At 51.5% G+C, this 19,441-nt stretch overlaps 8 protein-coding genes and 1 non-coding gene across 9 annotated transcripts; 7 read left to right on the top strand and 2 right to left on the bottom strand.

Moving 5' to 3' along the window:
* Positions 1-442: 442 nt before the first annotated feature.
* On the bottom strand, positions 443-2,159 carry BCR38DRAFT_485591 (BING4CT domain-containing protein; the record flags this gene model as incomplete). The annotated part of the gene is made up of 2 exons (XM_040863912.1): positions 443-1,414; positions 1,464-2,159. The coding sequence occupies 2 exons, from the start codon at positions 2,157-2,159 to the stop codon at positions 443-445; spliced, it is 1,668 nt and encodes a 555-aa protein (XP_040715856.1).
* A 313-nt stretch (positions 2,160-2,472) lies between these two features.
* BCR38DRAFT_393183 (putative pre-rRNA processing protein Tsr1) lies at positions 2,473-5,219 on the top strand. The gene is made up of 2 exons (XM_040857595.1): positions 2,473-2,708; positions 2,812-5,219. The coding sequence occupies exons 1-2, from the start codon at positions 2,600-2,602 to the stop codon at positions 5,127-5,129; spliced, it is 2,427 nt and encodes an 808-aa protein (XP_040715855.1). The 5' UTR covers positions 2,473-2,599; the 3' UTR covers positions 5,130-5,219.
* Positions 5,220-5,953: 734 nt separating this feature from the next.
* On the top strand, positions 5,954-7,021 carry BCR38DRAFT_343695 (uncharacterized protein; the record flags this gene model as incomplete). Its single annotated transcript, XM_040856055.1, has 1 exon — positions 5,954-7,021. One exon carries the CDS (start codon positions 5,954-5,956, stop codon positions 7,019-7,021), a length of 1,068 nt encoding a protein of 355 aa, XP_040715854.1.
* An 855-nt stretch (positions 7,022-7,876) lies between these two features.
* BCR38DRAFT_458114 (urease accessory protein UreG) lies at positions 7,877-8,825 on the top strand (the record flags this gene model as incomplete). The annotated part of the gene is made up of 2 exons (XM_040862121.1): positions 7,877-8,061; positions 8,189-8,825. 2 exons carry the CDS (start codon positions 7,877-7,879, stop codon positions 8,823-8,825), a joined length of 822 nt encoding a protein of 273 aa, XP_040715853.1.
* A 517-nt stretch (positions 8,826-9,342) lies between these two features.
* Positions 9,343-9,414, top strand: BCR38DRAFT_t183. Its single transcript has one exon. It is a non-coding gene; the product is annotated as a tRNA-Asp (tRNA).
* A 1,622-nt stretch (positions 9,415-11,036) lies between these two features.
* Positions 11,037-11,862, top strand: BCR38DRAFT_214842 (uncharacterized protein). The gene has a single exon (XM_040854186.1). The coding sequence runs from the start codon at positions 11,232-11,234 to the stop codon at positions 11,844-11,846; it is 615 nt and encodes a 204-aa protein (XP_040715852.1). The 5' UTR covers positions 11,037-11,231; the 3' UTR covers positions 11,847-11,862.
* A 276-nt stretch (positions 11,863-12,138) lies between these two features.
* BCR38DRAFT_435103 (uncharacterized protein) lies at positions 12,139-14,154 on the top strand. Its single transcript, XM_040860351.1, has one exon. The coding sequence runs from the start codon at positions 12,628-12,630 to the stop codon at positions 13,930-13,932; it is 1,305 nt and encodes a 434-aa protein (XP_040715851.1). The 5' UTR covers positions 12,139-12,627; the 3' UTR covers positions 13,933-14,154.
* Positions 14,155-14,817: 663 nt separating this feature from the next.
* BCR38DRAFT_485587 (uncharacterized protein) lies at positions 14,818-15,453 on the bottom strand (the record flags this gene model as incomplete). The annotated part of the gene is made up of 2 exons (XM_040863911.1): positions 14,818-15,319; positions 15,374-15,453. 2 exons carry the CDS (start codon positions 15,451-15,453, stop codon positions 14,818-14,820), a joined length of 582 nt encoding a protein of 193 aa, XP_040715850.1.
* A 1,461-nt stretch (positions 15,454-16,914) lies between these two features.
* BCR38DRAFT_343442 (NifU-like protein) lies at positions 16,915-17,952 on the top strand (the record flags this gene model as incomplete). The annotated part of the gene is made up of 2 exons (XM_040856034.1): positions 16,915-17,712; positions 17,794-17,952. The coding sequence occupies 2 exons, from the start codon at positions 16,915-16,917 to the stop codon at positions 17,950-17,952; spliced, it is 957 nt and encodes a 318-aa protein (XP_040715849.1).
* Positions 17,953-19,441: the final 1,489 nt, after the last annotated feature.

The raw sequence follows: 19,441 nt of genomic DNA, 5'->3' as shown, positions 1-19,441 counted from the left end.
CTCTTGAATCTGTAAGCATTTCCAAACCCGTTTCGTGCTGATCATGGGCTAACTGGTAGTAAAGTATCTGCACCACAGTCAGGTCGACAGATTGGCAGAACCAGGATTAGTACAACCGGCAAGTAGGTTACTCATATCGCAACGAAAATTCCCATGCTGCCATCCGCAGTGTGGAACGACCAACGTGTCTACTGCCAAAATATCGCCGGTAGTAGAGAACGATATACGACACACCAAAGCGCCAACGCTACATTCAACGATGTTCTTGACTTGACGCCGTTGATTGGGCTGCGCAAGCTGAAATAGTTGATAGACACGATCGCAGGGCCTTTCTATTATGTATACGAGTAAATGGTCGATTCATTTATTTTAGTGGCAACTTATGCCACAATGGGTATATTGATTATGGGTTGTGCTCGACTTGATACCAAAGCACAGATTTCTACTCACGTCTAGCAAATCTTCCCAGAGCTGGACCAAGCTCAGCTGTCTTTTCCTGGTGTTTCTCTTGGCTCTGTTGTTGCTGCTCCTTCCACAGTTCTTCTACCTTAAGCCTCTTCTCGTCAATTACATTCTTTGATCGTTGTTTCCTCAGGTACTTGCGAAGAGCCGAATTCTTGCCCCGAGCCCGATTCCTGATTTCGGTTTCAATGTCGACGGGCTTAGCATCCAAGTCCTTCTCTGCCTTGCGCTGCTGCTCGGAACGCAGATCTAAGTTACCGATGAAGTTGGGATCCAAAGCAATCATCTCTGGCTGTAGCTTGTTGAGTAAGCTCCTGACCTCGGTTTCTTGTCGTTGTTTGGCGGTTTCGAGAGGATTGACCTCGAGCGCGTCGTAGTTGGCCTCGGCAGCTCCCGGAACAATAATGGAACTGTAACCGGAATCATGAGAGATTCCGAGAGAATCCTCAAATGGACACCATCTGACTCTTTCGACCGCATTCCCTTCACCGCCCCAAGTCATGTACGGACTTTGCACCTTCTCTTGGTCTGCTTTGTTTTTTTGGAAAAGATCCTTCCAGATGGTGACGCTCGTGTTCCATCCTACTGAAGTCAAGCCTGTATCGGAAATGGCGACAGAAGAAGCAGGCGCACGGTTGAAGTAACTGTTCACTTGCTTGAACATCCTGATGTCCCAAACTGCCATTTTCCGATCCTGTCCTGTTGAAACCATGTATCGGCCTTCTCGGTCCACGGCGATTGACCGTACAGGCCCATTATGCGCGAGCAGTTTTACCAGTGGTTCTGTTGAGTTAGGCGACCATAGTGTGACTGTGCCGTTCCCATGGCCTACATGACACACAGCGTTATAGGGGTTTTGCGCGAGCGATACTGGCGGCCCCAGCTTGGTGTGTAGCTCTGTCACTAATTGACCGGTCGACACGTCCTGGTACTTGAGATGACCACTTTGCCCCTGTATTAAGCATCAGCACCGAAGACTCAAGAGCACAGCATCAACTTACCAGTGTAGCCAGCAGAAAGTGGTGTGGGAGGAAAGTCATCGATGTTACGTCGCGGTGTTTCCTGAGACAATGCAATTCCACACCTTGCCTGTCGTATATGTAGACGTACTTCTTTTGGGCTACTGCAAAGTACTGGCTATTGTGAAGCCATTGTACATCATTTATTTTCTCTCCCAATTGCAGCTCGCAGCCTAGGGTGCCTTGCCGCCAGTCCATTGTCGCCACATGGCCCTTGCGACCTCCTAGCAGGATTTCTCGACCTGTCCGTGAGAATTCGAAGATATACGGCCCGAGTTGATCTAGTTTCAAGTCGAACTTTTTGTTGCGATTCTCAGTCGACACACTCGCTTGGATCTCGTCTTGGCGGACTCGGTACGTTCGCTCGAGCTCTGTCTCCGGCTCTAAGAACCCACTGGTGTGTTCAAGCAAGATCTCTGCATCTTTGGCCTTGATTGCCGCGTCTTTGTACTTGGACTCGACCGCCTTCAAACTTCTTCGAAGCTTCTTGTCTTTGATCCCCTTGACCGGAATTTGTTTCCCCCGCCCATAGTCTCGCTGAGCCTGAGCATGCTTCCTGCGCTTCTCAAGCTCTTGTTTGGAGATTAGTCCGGTTCTGGCGCGCTTGACTGTGACTGCGCCATTGTCGTGGGCCTTGGCCGACGGCCTCTCTGCGACCTCAAGCTCGTCGATATCCATGTCGTCGGGCGCCACTCGTAGGATTCAAGGTAAAGGCCGGCGACTCGTAATACTTGATAGTCAGAGATGTGGCTGGTCAGTGTTTCACTTTACAGCTGGGCGTGGGGACGGGGTTATCCTATGCTCTCGAAATGCTTTCCTTGAGAGCAGCTTGCCAAGCCAGTGTTGCTCTAGAAATTTTTGAGATCCCAGAATGCGATAAGGCCGGATAGTGGGGCTATGCAGGGGTTAGCCCATGACAATTCCCTATCGCATTTTTCGATAGTACCAAAAAGTCCAGCGATAAGGCGCACAAACGCTGGAATTTGTTGCCCCTCCTTCCAACTTCGAACTTTTGACAGATACTATATGCAACTGCAGTAATTCATTTTGTTACGCAGAAAGATCGATTCAAGGTGGCGTCATTACCGTTTAGATTCAAAGCAGGAGGCGACGGCAACATGCCTTCCGCAGTGGGCGGCCATTCTCATCGGCCAACGAGCAAAGTCTCCCATAAGGCCTTCAAGTCAAAAAAGGCAACCAAGGGCGCTCTTCGAGAATTATCCAAAGGTACGACAAACGGCAAACCGCGTCGGTAACTCTGAAGCACAAACCTATAAGTCAAGTTTGCATTACTTTCAGACTCCCAACACTAACAACACTTCGTGAATAGGCAAAGTCCCCAACGAAAAAGGGCAGCGCAAGACCCCCCACCAACAAGTCATGTCTAAAATCGACCGACGAAACCAGGCCAAGCAGCGCCAGCTGCAGAAAACCAAAGACCATGAGAAAGACGTATTGGTATTCAAGGGCCGCGATGGAGCTCCACGAATCGTTGCGGTAATCCCGCTATGCGCCAATGGGGATGTCTCAGCAGCCATCAAGAGCCTCAACGGTAGTCTAGATATCGATTCCGAGGTCGTCGACATCAGCTTCCGAGTATCTGTCGACCGATTCAAGCAAAAGTTGCAATACGTGCCATTGAAGCGGGACCTCACAGCATGCATGGACGCCGCTCGCGTAGCGGACTTTGTTATCTTTCTACTATCTGCCGAGCAAGAGGTTGACCCATTGGGCGAGCTAATCATTCGATGTGTTGAGAACCAGGGCATGTCAACATGCTTCACCGTTGTGCAGAACCTGGACCAGATCCAGCCCGCCAAGGCAAGACCCGATGTAGTAAAGTCGCTGGTTTCCTTCATGACACACTTTCACCCCGACCAAGACAGGATTTACAGCCTCGACGCGAGACAAGAATGCTCTAACCTGATGAGATCGCTGTGCGGCACAACACCAAAAGGTATTTACTGGCGAGACCAAAGGAGCTGGATGCTCGCAGATGGGATCGAATGGCCAACTTCTCCTTCGAGTTCGACGGTCATCACCGGTGTTGTTCGTGGCAAAGGTCTCAAAGCCGACCGCCTGGTTCACGTGGGAGACTGGGGCACATTCCAGATTGAGAAGATCACAGCTGCACCTCTTGCAACGAAGAAGAGGGGTGATGGCGATATGGCCGTGGACGAGGTCGAAGCCGAGAACATCTTAGAGACGCCGGGAGAAGACCAAGATGATCTTGCCGAACTGGCCCCTGAAGAAGTCGTCATGGAGGACATGGATGCCGACACAGCATCCATTGCAACGACAGCTCAAAAGGGTGTTTTGCTCGATGACCATCATTACTTTTCGGAAGACGAAGAGTCAAAGCCTGCCCAACCAAAGAAGCTGCCGAAAGGAACCTCAAACTACCAAGCGGCTTGGTACCTGGAAGATGTGTCCGACTCCGAATCAGACATGGATGACGAAGACATGCAGGATGCTCCAGAAGAGCCCATGCAAGCGGGCCCCGAGGATGGGATCGAGGGCATGGCTGCTCCTGAACCAACCGAAGTGGCGATGTCGGAATATCCACAATCAGAAAGGTTTGAAGAGCTGGATGAAGATGATGACGCACAACAACTTGCAGCATATCGTGCCAGGAAACATGATGAAGCAGAGGAAGATATGGAGTTCCCCGACGAGATTGAGCTACATCCCCACGTCCTTGCGAGAGAACGACTTGCCAAATACAGAGGATTGAAGAGTTTGCGGACAAGTCCCTGGAATACTGAGGAGGACCGACCATTTCAGCCGGAGGAATGGTCGAGGTTGTTGCAGATATCAGACTATAAGTCCTCCCGAAACCGTGCAATAAACGAAGCACTCGTCGGCGGTGTCACCCCAGGCACACGGGTGCACGTTTATCTAAAAGCAGTGCCCATGGAGCTTCAGAAGACGTACAAGCCTTCCCAGCCTATTACACTTTTCTCGTTGCTTCGACATGAGAACAAGAAGACATCTCTTAACTTCGATGTCACCCACAAGGAAGACTACGAGCAGTCGATTAAGGCGAAGGAGGAGTTAATTGTACAATGTGGCCCTCGACGCTTCATCATCAACCCCCTATTCTCCATGGGCGGCAACACCGAGAACGACGTGCACAAGTTCTGTAGGTTCCTTCACCCAGGTCAATCCGCAGTTGCGTCATTCATGGGTCCCATCACGTGGGGCGCTGTGCCCACGCTGTTCTTCAAACGAACAATCCCTAGGGGAGAAGAAATTCAATTAGAAGAGGGTGCTGGGTCCGAACTGCCTTTGCAACTTGTGGCTACGGGAACAGCGCGCGCGCCGTCAACCTCGAGAGTAGTTGCGAAACGGGTTGTCCTCACAGGTCACCCATATCATATCCACAAGAAGATTGTCACCATTCGGTATATGTTCTTCAACTGGGAAGATGTGGAATGGTTCAAGGCGTTGCCAATGTGGACGAAGCGTGGCCGTAGTGGTTTCATTAGGGAAGCGCTTGGTACCCACGGGTACTTCAAGGCCACATTTGATGGGAAGATCAACCCGCAGGACAGTGTTGGTGTGAGTCTGTACAAACGGGTATGGCCGCGAAGTGCAAGACCATTAGATGCGCCTCTACTGGAGGCACGAACGTGTGGAACTGTTTAAGACGAGGATACCAGATAGATCGGCCTGGCAAGGGCTACTGCTACATCAGCATAGAGGTTTCACGAATGAATGACAAAAACAATTTCTGGGAAACTTTCATCGGCCGGGTGACAAACAACGCACTCCGCATCCCGGGTTATTACTTTCGGGGCTTGCCCAACTGCGGCACCGCTTTTCGCCCTTGCTTCGCTTGCTGGCCTATTGTTGGGTGTGGTTGAAGTACCGACAGCGTGGTACACGACCCCTTTACAAGGTTGATACATGCCGTGTCCCTTGCTCGGGAACTTGGATAGTCGTACGAGGAAGCTCTCAATAGGCCGAGGCGAAAATAAATGCGTATTTGGACTTGGTCATGGAATTTGTTGTTTTTCGTGATGTACTAATCTATTGTATACCCGCGGTTTCTAAACCATCAGTTTGATGGTGGTCTCGGTATAGTAGGCATGCAGATCATATATTCAGAGTTTGGTGTTCTGGAATAAAAGTCTATCCTGGGGCACGCAGGTCACATACTGAGAGTCTGATGTTTGCCTTGATATGGATAGCACTTTATATTCCACAGTAGGGTCTGCATGCTTATGCAGTTCACTAACCAATACCTCGCCTCTCTTACTCATAGCGCGCACAGCAGCGCAGTCAGCCTTCGCAAATGATATCGTCACACGATTCCGATCAGCCTACATGGCCTCTGGGCAAGATGGCCACCGGGTTCCTCATATTACCGCCCCTAATCCCCCTCCCGACGACGATACGCTTCATCCAGCGGTGGCTTCGCCTCAAGTGATACACACTTACAGGCACTCTCGAACACGACCATTTACAATATGCCCCTTCTTAGCTTCTTCACTTGGCTACTCGCCATCCACGCCATCACCGTTTCAGCCGCGTACGGCGACATATGCACCCAAGAAAACGCCATAGTCCGCAAAGAATGGAGCTCTCTCACCCTAGCGGAGCGTAAAGCCTACATCGACGCCGTCTTGTGTATGCTCTCACTCCCCGCCATCACGCCCGATCTCCCGGCGAGCGACTCGCTCTTTGCCGACTTCGCCGCCGTGCATATCAACTACACGACGACAATGCACTTCGATGGCCTCTTCTTCTCGTGGCACCGACACCACCTGTTCCTCTTCGAGACGGCCCTCCACGAGCAATGTGGTTACCCAGCTTACCTGGGATTGCCGTACTGGCATTGGCCGCTGTATGCAGACCGGCCGCTTGAGGAGAGTGCGCTGTTTGATGGCAGTGAATATAGTCTTGGTGGGAATGGCGAATATCTACCTGAGCAGGGGGATATCCCGACGGCGGATGGCGGGACATTCCCGCATGGTACTGGCGGCGGCTGTGTCTTCACGGGACCCTTTGCCAACTTGAACCTGAACATCATGTTCCTCGGGTTTGGCTTCATCCCCAGCGGTCTGCCGGACAACTGGACGGAGCCAGACCCGCATTGTCTGGATCGCGACTTGAATGACCTGTCATTGCGCACGCTACTGAACCAGGAACGGATCGATACGGCGCTGAGCCAGCCAGACATCGAAGGGTTCCAGAACTGGACGGATAGTTACAAGGCGGTATATGGCATGCACGAGGCGGGCCATGTCGCTGTGGGCATGACGATGCATGATCCCTTTGGTTCGCCGCAGGATCCCGTATTCTATCTCCATCATACGGGGCTGGATTACCTATGGAATAAGTGGCAGTCGGGTGGGGAGGGGAGAAGAGACCAGTGGAATGGGACGGATAGAATATTCAATGAGGGAGGGGTTGAGGTGTCTGCCGCGAGTGTTATGGAATTTGGCTTTATGGGGGAGCCGGTTACACTTGATCAAGTCAAGAACCCCACGGCTGGGCCTTACTGTTATAGATATGAAGAACCGTGCGTGGAGTAAGAGGGGACTTGAAAGGGACGTTGTTGAGGAGTTTTGCCCACGGCCGGTCTCTTGGAAATTAGGCAGGTCGTGGTTCGGTCGCACTTACTATTCTTGAAGGTTCATGCCAGCTTAGTATCCGGGACTGAGACTAGTATCCTGGTACGAGTGAGGCATGTCTTGTATTCCAGACAGAAGCCCAAGTGTGACTAGCATATTTGTGCTCGGCGAAGATGAGATTTCGGAGCTACAGGTTTCTCTTGAGGTGGCAGGCTGTGCAAGCATACACGTTACGAGCTTCTGTTCTTTTGTGCTGTTATGTAGAGGAAGTTGAGACATGAGAACATGGGTTAAGGAGCTTGCTGAATGACGATTCCTGGAGGGTTATGCAGATGCAATGCATCAATCCAGTTATGTAGTTAAGTATCATGCAGTATTTCTGTAAGCCAGTATCTTATTCATCTATTTGGAAGAGATGCCAAAGTAGAAGGACCATACAATGGTGGGCTTAATGACTAGCTGATAACTCTACCGCAATGAGTTCATGAATATTGAGGCAATTGCTAGGTAGTCGACGAGCCACTGGTCGCAGCTTCCGATTACTTCCCAGTTGAATCGACCAATGTCGCAAGTGAGCGAGTTTTGAAAGACTCAGTGCAGCGGCGACCGACCCCTCATTCACCCCCCACCTTGCAATACTTTATTTACCCCATGAGTTGGATTTGATGAAGCTCGTCAAACCAGCTCATCCGTCTTTAAGTCTTATTGCAGTACACAGATCGCTATAGGTCACCCCGACAGCTAAGAACCACAACTGTTAGTGGCTAGTACTACCATCCTCACAATGCAGCTAACCATGGACAGTCACTCGTCAGAATGGCGCATTCTCACTCTCATGACGAGGTGGGCGGCCACTCTCATTCCCACGACAGCTTCTCAGTTGCCGACCATGGTCACTCACATGAGATTCTCGATGGGCCTGGAAGCTATCTAGGACGCGAGATGCCCATAGTTGAAGGACGAAACTGGAGTGAGCGAGCTTTCACCGTTGGCATTGGCGGGTGAGTCTATCCGAGCGGACCGTAACACGTATCCCAAGCGGGATATTGTGATGCTTGTCGATATCTCATGTTCAAGCACATCATGTGTCACAGCTCTTCAAGTACCAACGCTAACAACGCCCGCTAGCCCCGTCGGCTCCGGCAAAACCGCGCTCATGCTCGCCCTCTGCCTGGCCCTGCGCGAAAAGTACTCGATAGCCGCCGTGACGAACGACATCTTCACGCGCGAAGACGCCGAGTTTCTCACCAAGAACAAGGCTTTGCCGGCTCCCCGCATCCGCGCCATCGAGACGGGCGGGTGCCCGCACGCCGCCGTGCGCGAGGACATCTCGGCCAACCTGGCAGCGCTCGAGGACCTGCACGCCGAGTTCAGCTCCGACATGCTGCTCATTGAGTCCGGGGGCGACAACCTGGCCGCCAACTACTCGCGCGAGCTCGCTGATTACATCGTCTATGTTATCGACGTCAGCGGCGGGGACAAGATCCCGCGCAAGGGTGGCCCGGGGATCACGCAGAGCGATTTGTTGGTAGTCAATAAGACGGACCTTGCGGAGGCGGTCGGGGCGGATTTGGATGTCATGGAGAGGGATGCGAGGAAGATGAGGGAGGGCGGCCCGACGGTGTTTGCGCAGGTCAAGAAGGGAGTGGGCGTTGAGCACATCGTGAACTTGATTGTGAGTGCCTGGAAGGCGACAGGGGCCGAGGGGGAGAGGAAGTCTAAGGGGGGTCCCAGACCGACACCGGGATGGGAGACGTTGGTGTAGTAACGGTATATGATGGTTCAGAGGGCTTTCCGATTACGATTGTATTATACATTATCAGGTCGTCTGTGCAGTCTACCTTATCACACTTGCAATCGTTCTGTATTTAGGAAGACGAAGTAAGAGTTACTTCATGTACCGTTCAGTTTGCTTCGAGTGCTATAAGTTGGTGACTGTTTTCAATGGTAGTGTTGTATCAGCTCGGCCATTTGAGGCTGCATATTTGCATACGCATGTAAAGGCGTATGAGTGCTCCACCTTGTCGAGCATCTCACTGTCTCGAACTGCAAACAGGTACAGATAATACAGCAATCCTATATAAACAGGTCGTAAGAACTCAACGCAATGTATATACTACGTAAACATAGACCTCTCTATAGAGATCTCGAGGTGTGTAGGTTGGGTTGTGCTTGGTTCAAGTTAATTTGAAGCGGGGCTGAGAGACTAAGAAAACCCTAGACTCTGGGGGCAAACTAAGCAATACAATGCTAACTTTCGTCCCTTCCTTTCATCCAATAAATCTCGATTAGTATAGTGGTCAGTATACGGGCTTGTCACGCCCGGGACCCGGGTTCAATTCCCGGATCGAGAGCTTTTTTGTGACCTTTTTCATTTCCTTCCCGGAATATGAGAGTAATGAAAGCGAAGTGCAATATATCTTATTTTTAATCTTTCTCGGGAACTCGGTCTCAGCGCTATTGTCCCCGAACAATCGAGTCTGGCTTGAAGATTATTCAGATGTCTTAATAGCACGTTGGATTAATTAAGTAAGATGCGTGGCTAAAAGAGTACAAACCACTGATTAACACCACGATACATTGTGGAGACAATAGTCTAAAAGACCGGCGATGAACCTACTCGAATCAAGCCACCTGAGCCATTGGAGAAGTCAATCGCCACTGTATGGTCAACTGATTTCGGGCGCTTTCCGAGTGGTTCTGTCACGGACTCTTGTTGTACACCTTCATCGACTACTGATCCCAATTCTTGTAGGTCCGGCATACCCGCCACACCGGAACCAGCTCTGTCCTATAATGTTTCTCATGCAATGCCACGCCATTCCTAGTGAGGCGTCAGTAACTACCCGCTATCGTGCGATGAACCGAACCCAGTCCGTACCCGAATTGCAATTAAATACCGGCATCCGACGCTCGATTAGGCGCGCAACGTAAACTGGTTGAGTAATTAACATTGTAATGTAATTGGAACGTTAGGATGGGAAGCCCAATAACTTCGAAACCTACCACCTATGTCGGAAGCGAATGGCCGTAAGCGAATGGCCGTAGAACAGTGGCTTACACGCCGTGGAACAACTATTCAGTCCACGGAACAAACTACTTCTTCAGCCAAGACGCCCTACTTCATTGATGTCTCCAGCTCATGGTAACGAGCATGTAGGAACATCCTCCGGCCGGGACTCACCCGAGTATGAATGCAATAACTCGTATTACGTCGAAATTGACAGGCCTCGCTGCAGGTCCAATAAGCGACGCCAGTGAGGATTGCAGTTTTGCAGGCGGCATTGAATGCAGATGCACAAACAGTACAACGGTACAACAGTACAGCACCACTGCCAACTGGACAGCTGTCGTCATTAGCGGCTGGGATTGCCGCTGGCATGGTGCAGCGCACCGGGGCTGGCGTTGATGAACTTGACTTGTTGAACTTGCGTGCTAAGGGCGGATGCCGGAAGAGGGACAGGATTCAGAAGTATGTTGCTCGACTATTTGTTGCTGTATTCCGGGCTACTTTCCGGTCATGTTGACCAGGCACCAAATAGTCGTCTTGGCAAGGATTTGTTGTGATGCCACATCCCGAAGTGACCAAAGGATGTCTTGCAACTCGACATAACCCGATCTAACCAAGTTGCCAAGTCACTCCAGATCTCCAGCGGTGACGGCTGCGACATTCCATGAAAGATTGGAGATCTGAGACAAAGTATTGCCTCTCCGCCCCGTGCCACGATACATGATGTCTGGTGTAACTTGAGCTTGAAGAAAAGCAACGGTTCTTTACCATGTTACACGTATTCTATTTCGGCAGGTGGTGACTTGTTCGTTCCAGTGGCGCTTCCAGTGGCGTCGTGGGGATCGCGAATTGCTCAGAGTGGACGGCTCCTCATAGTGTAGTGCTTGGGTGCTGCGTACGTGGTAACAGATTGGTATGGGCCAACATAGGAGGATATGGGGGAAAAGCCAGTCATGACATTATGTGGAAGAGTAACATTCGCTATGGCGCCAAGCATTGCAAGCTGCCCCAGCTGCGGCCGATGCAATAGCGACCGGCGGAATGTACGCCCAATATCGGACCCTCATGGGTTGACTGCAACATTGGCGGGTGTCGCATCCAGGCGAGGAATTGCTACCGGGAATTGGCTGTAAACCCCATCGAAAGGGCGGTAAAACAAACATGAGGATGTCTTCGCATTGGACATCTCCCGCGCTTGGTGGTTTCGACATTGGATCTTACACAACAGCTGTGCGCCGTGTCACCTGCCAGCAGCACGGTGAATGGGTGAATTTCTCCGTGGTTGGGCCAAGCCCCAGCGCGATCGATCGTGTGGGGAGGCGCGGGCCACTGCAGACGCCAACGGTTCATCAAGATCAAGAAGGCAACTCGGACGTTTTGCCTCGCTTGCAAAGCCTTTCTTGGGTCTGCGGGTATACGTTCCCGACGCTCGCATCCTGGAGAGGAGTCAGCAAGAGGAGATTCGCGACGGCGCTCGCGCCATTCAACCACGACAAACCGCGTGTTTCGTTCCTGATTGTCCCTCGGGAAGAGCAATCCTTGTTCCTAGTATTTGGTGAACAGGGGCCACGATTGGCCTGCCGTTTGCATGTCAGGGGAATTGCGTCCAGGGCAGGTTTTTACTCACGGCCGCTTCAACCGCTCTCGACGCGCTTCAACGTGGGTGCACCATCAATTTCTGATACAGTCGAATACAACGCTGGGCAAACCCACCTAGCAACCTCGCTGCAGAGCCCACCCGCCCACGGAAGGACGAAGGTTACAACGGGCGTTTGACTTTGGCCTCAGCTGCCAAATCCATCTTCTGATTTAAATGAACACCATCCACCATGCATCCCATCCGGCCTTCTGACAAAATAAGTGGCGGCGGCGCCAAAGCAAACAACCAAGGTGGACTTCGGTTGACTTTCTCAAATAGTCATCTGCAAGACATTTTGGGTGTAGCAATCTGCGTTAGCGGCCGGACTAGCCTGCCCGTTTACAGCCATGCTGAACTAAAATGGCCAACTGACCATAGAGAAGTCGCTTGGATGGCTTCGTCCCGGGGCCCTGTCAGTCCCCCGGATTCCGTTAAGCACGTTTGCTCAAGCCGCCCAATGGGGCACCTGACCAGCTGGGCAGGCTGGGGTAGGTAGTAACTGTAACCATGCCCTTTTTTCTCAAGGAAGGAGGGTGTGGCTTTCTGCCTTTCGCGGGGACCAGATTCTGCATCGTGACATTTTCCCGTTTCTCTTTCCTCTTCTTCTTCTTCTTCCTCTTGTGCCGTTGTTCCACAGGTCGGTCAGACAGGCTAGATGCGTAGATCGGTCGTGTCCCCAACATGGATGCATAGAATTTCCGGTTGCCTACGAAGCAAACAGGTTGATACTAAGGCACAACAAAGCCGATATACTTTGCATTACTCACCCTCGCACCCTATTACGAGATACCACCTGCATCGTGTCCGGATCACAACACCGGCGCTGGCGTCACAGTCTCCTGTCGTGTCTCGGGATCCTGACTCAAGGGGTTTTTGGATTCCACTTATACACATATCGAGCCTGTCATACTCGAACCCATGACAACCTCCAATCTCACGAACATGCAATTCAAGATGGCTCACTCAGCCAACGAACTGGCCCATCGCCAAATGACAGGATCGTTGAAACCCAGCAAACACCGTACGGAAAAATCACAACCGTTCGATGCGGAGGATCTACGCCGCCGGCTCTACATAGTTCTCTCGCAGCAAAATGCGCAGAAGGAGGAGAAACGACGCGCGAGGGCCGAAGCTGCGGCTAAGAAAGCCATGGGAGGAGAGGCCGGCCTCGCTGAAATCCAACAAGAAGTAACGAGTTGCAAAGAGATCTTCACCACCCTTCCCGAAAGCGCAAAGCCTGCTTCTCGAACCATTGTAAAACCCAGCACACAGCAGGACGCAACATCACCACCAGGAAAGCAAACCAGCAACACCACATCCCCAGACAGCACCTTAACCCGGTCGCTCTCCAAAAGCGGCTGGGATAAACTCCATCGCAAGCCCTCCAAGCTGCAGTCCAACCCAGTAGAAGAAGCAGATGAACAACAGCTCTACCACCACGTCCCTCAGCAAGCAGCCGCCCAGTTCGCCCGGACCGCCACCGCAGACAAGATGCGCGGATCGAACCAGATCCACAGCCTCTCACGGCAAGCGCTGCGCTTCTACACCGAAGGCTCACCATCCGAAAAGGCGGAACTCAACTCGAGCAAGTCGCCCTCAGACCAGATGCGCGCCTTGAGGAGGGCGCAGAGCCACCGCGAGAAACTGCATGATCGGAACCAGTTCCAACAGACCCGAGCTCTAGAAGACTCTGGAGTGGGGGAGCGGATAAGCCTGGGGAATCTGAGACAGAGGCATACCATCCCCGGGAGGACGTCCTCGAAAAAGGGGCGTCACGGGAGTGCGGCGGCGAGACCAAAACCATTGAGTATTGCGGATATTCTTGAGAGTACGGAAGTTGGGGATTTTGGACACAGTCCGCCGTCGCCACTGTCGCGGGAGGTTTCGTCTGGAGATGAGAGGGTGTTGGGGGGTATTCCGGAGGTGGTGTTGGCCATGGACGCAGGTGCTGGTGCTGATGCGGATGAGCATCGTGTGGATTGGACGCAGAGGGATGAGGAGGTGCAGTTGCAACATCGGGAGAAAAGTAAGAGCAGTACGAGGATCCCGCTGCTGAGGAGGGCGGACTCGATATGGGCTTTAAGGGCAAAGATCAGTGGGATGGGTAGAAAGGATGAGGATAAGATCGCCGTCACAATTGAAAAGATAGACGAGACTAGGGTAGTGGTTACGCCTGGCGTGAAGGCGCCGAGGTTCGGGTTCCTGGCGAGGTTTAAACGGTGATTCGTGGGTTATGAACTAATATCTGACTACTTAATGAAGTCAATGGTAGTCACATTTGTATGTCGAGGGAATGTTAGGTGGTACTGATATGTGAGAGCTTTTCTGGGGTCTACCAAGAGTACGAGCTGCTGTCTCGTTTCCTTTAATGTTACTACACATGGGCAGTTCAATGTTAGCACGACCAGGGTACAAGAGCTTTGCAAAAGCAATGACATTCATTCGATTATATACTAGTCATCTATCCTCGATTACTCCAACAGTGAAAATATCATCCGTACGGCCTGGAGTTATCAAAGCTCAAAAAGCATCGCCTCTAGTGCTCTGATACTTCACTTTTTAGGCAGCCAGACCTTTGCCAATTCGGCGGTTAATAGCTCGGATCGATCGAATAATATGAGCCATCTTGCCAAAGGGTTCTACCATGCATGTAAGTTCGGACTTGTCTCACCGACGAGACATGTTGGAGAACACACCAAATTGTAGCTTGCTTGTTATTCTTGACATCTGTTGGTGCTTTCGGCACGTGCATATATGTACTAGAAGGAGGCTGGTTCGAGTTTAATTCCTCGCAACGTCTAGATGAAGCGAATGCCAACGTGGAAGCAAAGATAACAGAGCCATTCAGGGACATGGGCAGACGATCTCATTGCGCGAGTTGTTGAAATTGACCATATGGTGGGGGTGGAGCCATCATGCATGTGTGGGTATTTGCATATTGATGGGGATGGGGGACATTGCTCGACGCGCTGCGTTTTGACACGGATGTCGAGTATCTATCTCTCATAGATGTGGAGATGGAACTTTGGTCTGGCCTTGGTTCGCGTCAGAGTGGTCCTTTTCGAGTAGTTTGACGCCCCGACCGTGACCAAGATCAGAAATATCTTCCTAGGATCGGACCTGGTCATGCTCCTCCTCTTCTCGGATAAGTCGAGCAATGATCTCGGCGTCGGTCTCTCCCATCTTACGTCTCAGGCGCTCGGCAGCATCCGCCTTGCGAGTATTATGGATCTTGACAAGGTCGCAGTACTCGTCCAGGCCGTCGTCCTCGGCCGAGTCGCGAGCGTGTCGCAGGGCCTTAATTCCGTTCTCCAAGCCAATGTCGGCGGTCCAAGGCTGCTGCTTTTTTTGATTGGGCTTTGACGAGTAGTTCATTCCATGAGGTCTCGAGTGATCAGCGCTGGGAGGCTCCGTAGCCTCGTGGATGCTGGCTAACTGGTACTGCAAGGTCGGGAATTTCGCGAAGAGCTTGTTAATGTTATTGTGGAACCACTTGTCCTCGTCAGATACTTCGCCACCTTCATCAGGGACGGTGTCGCTGGGGATAAGCTGGGGCTGCGGGTCATCGGCGTGTCCCTCGCGGTGGGCCTTGTTGCATGGTACCGAACAACTATGACACGTCAGGAAAGAAATTTACTGGATAATAGGGCGGATGGAGACTTACGTGTACTGTGAGCAAGTAGGGCACTTGTACCTGCCCTCAACGGCCTTGCAGGCCACGCAGGTCTTGTCGGTAGGCGACATGATGCACGATGAAGGTATTTTGCTTGCGGTGTAGTCTCAGAAGCTGCAAATTCCCGAGGAGAATGCTGGGTGTTGTTCAGGGATTGCCGATCCTTAAGTATGGTGTTGTAGTCGATAGGGCGCAACGTGACCAAAGGAACTTCCAGTTGGACAAAAGGAGCGGACGACCCAGGACGTCAAAAGCCGTTGAACAATGAAGATGAACGTACTATGACGCTACGCGGTGGGGTCTCCTGCCTTTGACTATGCTATCAGAAGGTGGTTGACTTGAAAAAGCAACGCGTTGTATCGCGCCAGGCACAACACGACGCGTCCCACTTTAGTTCCTAATGACAGTTGTCGTATTTAGCAGTAACCCTGGAAAACATCAGCACCTCTGAAAGGTTTGAAGTGTAGAGTAAATGAGATTTGCCATTGCATTTTCGTTGGAACACTTTGGCAATATGTCCTGTTGCTAACCTTGTTGATAACCCATGAAGTCCTTGCCGGTATAATCTGTTATGTGATATACGAGCATCGACTTGCCAACGGTTTGTTGATAGCACTGGTCGAGAAAGAGTTCATAAAACCCGGCGAAAATGGAGGAAATATAACTTATTGAAGCAACTTGCTCCTATAGATGAATACTATTGCTCGCGACAGCAACTCATGTTGGTATAATTCAGCACGGCTTCAAGTTCAGACTGGATCCTGCGACTTTTCGGTTAATACAATGATTTTGACTTCCAGCCAGAAAGGAAGTTGCGATGATTGTCTGGCGGGCACCTAGTCACCGTTGTTTCCTTGATCAGGTCACCTGGATGAATCTGAGCTGGCCCCTGAGGCAATGGCAACCTGATGAAAGCAGCGGTGCTTTCCTTCAGATTCAATGTGACGGCTGACCTCGAAATCTAACCATCGAGCTTGTGTCTAGCAACTAATGGACAGACTCTGACACCGAGTGGGATCAAATGCGATCCAAAGATACTCTGATCAGGGGGTATCTAGAGTCGGAGAGAGCAGCGACTGATCCGCTCGCTGATGGCAGCTATTCCAAAAAGTTTTGGTGGTAAACTCGAGTTTTCTGGGAAAAAAAAAGTTAGCGCTGCTTGTAACATATGTAACAGGGGACTTTTCTCAATATGAATTGTAGCTACCTCTCGTTTGAGCCTCAAGTAATGGACAAGTCTGGCAAATTTGTTTGCGCTGTCTCACTTTGAAAGATTCGAGTTCGAGTCTACATTAGTTCCGCGTTTGGCCGGCCGATAGAAAATTATGGAAATTTTGCGTCATAGCCGAAGATTGCTAAGCCGTCGATTTTGATTTGCAGATACCCCGGGATTTGCAACGCAGCTCGGAGTCAGACATCGAACTTGACCTACGTCTACTTCTCCATCGACAAATGACTCTTAATCAAACTGGTTTCGAGGCCGATTATTGATAATTTTGCCCGTAACCCAGATATAGACCGAGCCGGATAATATGCCATCCTCAGCACGAATCCTCCGGCCCGCCAGCACCTTGCTGGGAACGGCCTCGAGGCAAGCACCACCATCGACGACTTGTCGCCGAATATACCAAGCCGCGCGCAAAGCCCACACGAGCGCACGATCCCTAGGTGCCTCCTCCATATCCCGGCCGATTCTGCCGATAGCATTGAGGACAGCAGGTTTTGCACCCCCCGGCGCAAGAAGCATATTCATCCAAACAGAGAATACCCCCAACGCCGATGCGCTCAAGTTCCTCCCCAACCACCGGGTCCTACCCCCCGAGGTTACCGCGTCCTTTATCGAGTACATGAACCCACGAAGCACCATCGCGCCGCCATACCCCTCTCCGCTCGCCGCGCAGCTCATGAACATTGAGGGCGTTACGTCTATTTTCTATGGCGCCGACTTCATCACGGTCACCAAAGATGCCGATGCGAACTGGGCGCACATCCGACCCGAGGTCTTCAGCCATATCACCGAGGCCATTTCGTCGGGGCAGCAGCTCGTGACGGTCAGCCAGAAAGAAGGAGGCGAGGCGGGCCAGGTGGTCGATCAGGAGGAGGACAGTTTGAGCTATAATGAGAATGATAGCGAGGTTGTGGGTATGATCAAGGAGCTGCTCGAGACGCGGATACGGCCTGCGATTCAGGAGGATGGTGGGGATATAGATTTTCGTGGCTTCGATGAGGAGACGGGGTATGTGAGCTTGAAGCTGCGTGGGGCGTGCAGGACTTGTGATTCGAGTACTGTGACGCTGAAGAACGGCATTGAGGGCATGTTGATGCACTACGTAAGTTGGCCATCTACCCCTGGCATGAGCTACGGCCAACAGTAGGTCTTTGATGAACTTATCAACTAACACATCCGCTAGATCGAGGAGGTCAAGGGCGTACACCAAGTTACAGACCCTGAAGAGGAAATCGCCGTGGCCGAGTTCGAGAAGTTCGAGCAGAAATTACGAGCACAAAAGGGACCCGATGCAGCGCCGTCTGCGTTTGGAAAGGGTGGACTCGACTCTGTTCCTGGCTGAATTCTACTGCTGGAATTAAATGTACAAACACTGTAAAACCAAACTACGCGAGCAACTAAACATTTTGCCCTTGGCTACACTGGGGCGGGACAATGAGCCGTGAGACTAATGTTTGAATTCACGTACTCTTTTTACCTCGTCTCCTCTACTCATGGTCATGCTGGACATGTGTCAAAGGGGCTCTCACGGTCACCAGTGGCTTTTCCAGCGACAGCCCTGTGCGCGAGATCAGCAACAGACCCTGATTATTTAGGGATCTCATATGCGCATCAAAAGTTCCCATTGGGGCATGGCAGATGCAACGTGGTCTAGTTTATGTGAAAGCGATTGAATTTTAGTCCCAGACTGTTCTGGTTTGCTAACGACAGCAAATGGGATATAAACGTATGCGTGTTTTCCGACCAATCTAGGCCCTGAAGTCGGTTGGCACGCTGCCAGTACCTGTCTGATGCAATAGCTGTACTAGTCGGAAAGAATATCTACGCGATGTCTCCAGGGTTGTCCAGATATCGCAGCTTTGTCACTTGCTTGGTTTTGCACGGATCCCCAGAAACGGCCAGTGTCTCAATGCCTTACGTCTGATCTAGCGTACCCCGGATTTTCACCAGCTGCAGCTAGGGAAGTATCGATGGCAGGGCCCCAAACTTGGACGACAAGCGTCCCGATATCTGGCCATGGTGGCCCAAAAGTTAACGTAGGTAGTTAAGGATGCTTGTATGGAGAAGCGTATCAATTAGCTTCACGAGGAGGGGCGGGCTGTTGGGGTCACATGGTCAGCAGACGTCAAGCTGCATGCCGTGGAAAGTTTTCCTTTCGCATGGCTAGGTTATCCTAAAATCAGTCCACAGCTATGCGTCTGATGACGTTGAAGTGTCACGGGCAACATTCGATACTATTGCAGGAAGTATTTTCACCTTGCATCTTCACGATGGCAATTCGGTGAACTAGACTGTGTCATGCAGAGTTACGTGGGGATCATCAGAGAATGTGAGACATGTTGACCGTTGGAGGATAAACGGACCATAGAGTAGCTAGGTCAAGAATACACCGGATGGCTAGACAGCTAGTTTCACGGAAGCAGGGCGTTTTCGATCGAGACCGAAGATGCCAAACAAGACGGGTAATATGAAGAAACACTGCGCAAACTCGGGGCCAATATCACAGTGCCTCGATCTAGTGGCTAGCTCAGTGTTTGTTTGCCGGGAGGTGATCGCGTGCCATGCCCGGGGCGTTCCGGGTGATTCAGCTTCCAAGCCTGCATCGCGTTTTGAACCTTGCGATATAAAACGCATTTGCAATGCACTTTGGGTCGGCCCTTAGATTACCGATGACATTGGTGCTAAGGGCCGCGATCTGATCAAATTGTCATCCGGCGTATCGCATTCTTGGTTGGGCTGGTCGTGGTTCAGTTTGCGTGGTACTGGATCCGTTGGACGGATTGAACACGATTCGCCCTTCTTTGAAACGAGCGGGGGACAAGCAGGGTGAC

This window comes from Pseudomassariella vexata (assembly GCF_002105095.1).
Source record: "Pseudomassariella vexata strain CBS 129021 chromosome Unknown BCR38scaffold_7, whole genome shotgun sequence".
NCBI classification, from domain to species: domain Eukaryota; kingdom Fungi; phylum Ascomycota; class Sordariomycetes; order Amphisphaeriales; family Pseudomassariaceae; genus Pseudomassariella; species Pseudomassariella vexata.
This window is presented reverse-complemented; position numbering and strand designations above follow the sequence as displayed.

Bases quoted from the DNA above. Each gene is read 5' to 3' on its own strand.
- BCR38DRAFT_393183 (XM_040857595.1), top strand. From the start codon at position 2,600: ATGCCTTCCGCAGTGGGCGGCCATTCTCATCGGCCAACGAGCAAAGTC. The intron at 2,709-2,811 runs GTACGACAAACG...CTTCGTGAATAG, and splicing joins TCTTCGAGAATTATCCAAAG to GCAAAGTCCCCAACGAAAAA.
- BCR38DRAFT_435103 (XM_040860351.1), top strand. From the start codon at position 12,628: ATGACAACCTCCAATCTCACGAACATGCAATTCAAGATGGCTCACTCA.
- BCR38DRAFT_214842 (XM_040854186.1), top strand. From the start codon at position 11,232: ATGAGGATGTCTTCGCATTGGACATCTCCCGCGCTTGGTGGTTTCGAC.